Genomic DNA, 4491 nt, shown 5'->3' on the forward strand with positions numbered 1-4491 from the left:
AAGCACCATTTATTTGTTTATTTGAAAATTTTAACCATCTTTCATTATCAGCCATCATAATCTCATAATCTATGATCCTCGTTACCACATAGAGGTTTGAGGTTCCTGCTTATACTGCCGCCTCTACGTCTCTCTCTTTGCCACCAATCTTCATCTCTCTTACCAATGTAGGACTCATCCCCTCTATATTAGCCTCATAGTCCTTTCTGAGAGTGATGGTTGTTTAACATTTTAAGAAGATGGCCAAACCGCCTTAGTTGGGATTCTTCTATAGTGGTGTGTTTGGTATTCACCCCGAGACTGGTGCTTATTGCTTTATTTCTTATTGTTTCCCGTCTGGTTCTTCATTCAACCTTTTTCAGATGCTGTTTTTCTATTGCCTTAATTTGTCCTTTCTGTTGTGCTGTTATTGTCTAGGACTCAGAGGAATATATGAGCAGGGGTACAGTGGACTTGTATACTTTGATTTTAGTATCTTTTTCTACCTGTTTCCTGTTCAGGAAGGCTTATTTTAGAGCCAAAAAATTAATTCAGCAGCACTACTCTGTTTCTGGATTTCTGATTAATTATAGCCTGGCCCGTTTAGGTGAGCTCCAAGGTACTAGATGTTTCGATCTCTTCAAGTCTGACCCCGTTAATCCAGAGTACCCTCATTAATTTTCTGTTGTTTTGCCAATCCGCATTATTTTTGCCTTAAATGTTAATTTTCATGCCCCTGTTTGAAGAATATTTAGATAGTACTGCAGGTCATCTATCGTTGTTTGCTAATACTGTCATATCATTGGCAAAACAAAGCAGAGTATAATTCATGATTCTTAAGTCTGGAGTGTGAGATAAAAACCTTTGAGCCTTTTCTTCACTATGTTCAAAACCATTCCGAGAACCAGAATAAACAGCAATGGGTTAAGCCTTGACGGATACGTAATTTTGTTTCAAATTCTTGAGATTGGCTATTTCTTGTCATAACAGTGTTTTCCATACAGTCATAAAGGCTATCCATTGCCAGTATTAAGCTCCGATCAATATGGCATCCTTCCAAGAATCCGATGTCAAGCTTCCTTAACCTGTCAAATGCTTTTTCGAGATCTATGAAACATAAAATTCCTTCCTTGCCCTTTTCCAACACTTTCACAGTAATCAGCCTCTTAATGGATGTTAATTCGTTGGTATTTGCTAGGTCTCTGAATCCATATTGTTGTTCACGAATCTTTCCTGTCATCACTTCACATTCTTCTCTCTAAGATAGAGAAATACAGTCTCCTAGGTGTACTGGGAAGTAAAGTATCTTTTTAAGTGGTTTTTATATTCTCTATTGTCTCTTTTTTGAAACTATGAATAATTATGACAATCTCCCAGTCTTTTAGGATGTTTTTTGCTTCCAAACTATATTTAATAGATGAAGCATCATTGCTTTCACTTTGTCTTCCATATGAGTAATAATTTCTGGCATAATATTATCGTATACCACAGACTTGCCACTCTTAAGAGATTTGATTGCTTCTTCGAATTCTTTCTTACTTATATAGTCCTCTTCATACTACTGGACTAGGTTCAAAAGTGTCCCCTCTTTCACTGTTTCCCTGTAGTAGTAACCCCTGGAAGTATTCATCATTGTTCTTATTTGCGAGCGAATTTCCTTCCTTATATTTGATGAATTTCCGTGGTCGTCGTTTGCTTGCTTCTCATTCTTCTGAGTGTGTTATCAAAGAGCTTTTTGTTTACCTTAGCGTCAGTCTTTTACTTCTCACTGAATTTCTCCAACGCTCTTCTGATTTCTTCTAGTACCTTGTTCTTGATCTCATTTTTAGTAGTATTGAAAAATTAACAAATATAAAATATGAAAAAAATCGTTTAAAGGAGAAATATTTTTCCTGTGTTGAAGATGGAAGTATTAACATAGAGCTATAATTTACAGTTGGCAAGCCGATGATATTAGAAATATTTACTACCTTTTGAAGACTTTATTATTGTAGTGATGAAATCCACGTAAAATGAAATATTTTTTAATACACAATAAAGCAATGCACCGGCGCAATATGGTTTTTACGCGAATGTTTAAGACATGGCAGGCAGAGATATTAGAAACCGAGAGAGCTGTATCTCTTCTCATGCTACTCTATAATAATATGTAAACATGTTTTGTTATATTTTCTTAAATTTTTGTATTAATAAAGCAGAAAAAAAAGTAAATATTTGTTTTTCGCATCTCAGGTAGCCATTAAGTACGAATTTTCTTAATTAGTAGAAGAACAAATTTTTTGTTGGAATTTGGTAGTAAGTGAAAGTGTGGTGCGCAAACCGCATCAGGATTTTTACTTAATTTATTTATAATAAACTAATTACTTATTTATTTATTTAATTAATTTATTGAAAATAAAATTAACCGTTAAAATGAAACAAGTGCTTTCAGAAATGAATATTTACAATGAAACATAAATGAATATTTTATAACATTTATTTATTAAATCGTTGAGATGTTTGTATTTTAAACCACAACACGCAATTCCACAATAGCTTTGTTACAAATTGCATGCCGATAGATCCAAATCTTACTTAAATAAACCAGTCAAGGGTAGTTCTAATCTTCTTTCAAGGTCGAATTGCGAAAATACCTTGATTAAAATATATTAATAAAGTTTTCAGCGTTACGTTATTTTGAAACCAATTGTTTCAACTAAGGCGGTCTGCTGTCATTTTTTTATTTTCAGTTTTATATTTTTCGCTATCAAACCACTTATTAGTTAATTTGCATTTATGAAATATATATCATTTATATTACGTATGAGTTCAATTATTTATACACTATATATCATTTATTCATTCTTCATCTTCTAACTACCTCTGCAATATTCATCTAGTGATTCATTGATGAACTTAGAAGGGGATCACCAACTTCAATTAAATTTTTTTTCGGTCATACTAGGTCAAAAAATACTAGACGTGTGTTCAAGGGTTTTTACCAATACGCCTTATGTGCAAAAAAAAAAAATTAAATATTTTTAGAAATTTTTTATATTATCACACACCGACTCTTTTTATTTGCATGTATTTAATAATTATCATATAATCGATTTTTTTTTTGTTCAATACAAGCAAAAGATTTTTAGTCGTATTAAATGAGTTTGTAATAAAAATTTAAAAAATCACAAAAAAATGTTTTTATGATTAATTTCTTAGCATATTTCTACTGTCCATAAATTAGTATAAAAGGGGAAAAACATTATTAAAACAACAAAGATATACTTGCCAACTTCATTGGGTTACACACTACACTGCATTCTTATTCTAATCTAATCGGACAATTTTTTTTACTATCTAATTTTAATTTTTTGATTCTAATTTTATTATCTAATAAGTATAAAAGGAAAAAAGTCACATTATATAAACAAGTTGCAATATGTTATAGTAGAATACGATTTTTTTTTTTTTGTTTCATCGCTTTGGGTCTTTTATCTTATTTTTTCTTCTTAATGATTTTTTTTCTTCTTTCTATACTTTATTATTTTTTTTTTGTTAATCCTTCTTTTTTTCTCTTTCTTCATTTCTATCCTTTCCGCTTTCTTTTTTTTTTTTTTTTTTTCGTATTTTCTCTTTAAGGCTAAATGTACCCTTCCTGGGACGCACCAGAATTTACTTTTCTATTTACTCTTGAACGGATGGTCCGATTTCGGATCTGTAAAGTGCATTTTCTTTTTTTCTAAAATAGAAGTTACTGAAATTAGGTTAAAAAATCACCAATCCAATAATAAGGAAAATAAGATGCAAAAATATGAGTTAACGATAAATTTTTAAAAATGTGGCCTTATAGGCACTTGTAGAACCGTCCACTGAAACCAATGAGACATTCCGTGAAATTATGGCATTTATACAGCGATCGTAAAGAGAAAAATACGTTTTTGTTTACAAATGGAAGGAACCCGTTTGAAGTAGTACCGGCTGCAACGATACGGCAACTCAAGGCTGCTAAAACTAACTTTCTCATAGCAATACCAAAATTTGAGAATAGCCACAATAAATTTGAATTGGTATTCTACTATTATTTATTTCTACACTAATATTGAAAATAATTTGCATTAATTTTTTTCTCTTAGGTACTATCTAATAAGTATTGATAATTATTATTAATATTTCCAGAATCATGAGATTTTAGCCTATTGTTTGCTTTTACTTTTTTAATGTTTTTTATTGGATGTTATAATTTGTTTATAGTTATCCACAGCTATTGTCTGATTCGTACTTTCAAAAAATAAGTTATAGGAGAATAAACAAATAATTCTTTAAATTTATTATAGTTAGAAACGTTTCAGAATAAATTTCAGAAGTACAAATATTTTTTCAACTAAGTTAATTGACTGTTCAATTGGGAGAAATAAAGAAAAGAAAGGGACGCAACAATGAAACACTTATTTTGTGATAACAATCCTTGTTTGTCTAATAGAATTTCTCTTCCGAATCTTTTTCTGTTATATTGGTAAACACTTACAGGAAACC

At 30.7% G+C, this 4491-nt stretch overlaps 1 protein-coding gene across 1 annotated transcript; it reads right to left on the reverse strand.

Annotated features, from left to right (window-relative positions):
• Positions 1-865: 865 nt before the first annotated feature.
• LOC136796032 (uncharacterized) lies at positions 866-1219 on the reverse strand. The gene has a single exon (XM_067048496.1). It carries the CDS (start codon positions 1217-1219, stop codon positions 866-868), a length of 354 nt encoding a protein of 117 aa, XP_066904597.1.
• Positions 1220-4491: the final 3272 nt, after the last annotated feature.

This window comes from Halyomorpha halys, unplaced genomic scaffold (assembly GCF_000696795.3).
Source record: "Halyomorpha halys isolate HHAL.00 unplaced genomic scaffold, Hhal_1.1 Scaffold1317.1, whole genome shotgun sequence".
Lineage (NCBI taxonomy): Eukaryota > Metazoa > Arthropoda > Insecta > Hemiptera > Pentatomidae > Halyomorpha > Halyomorpha halys.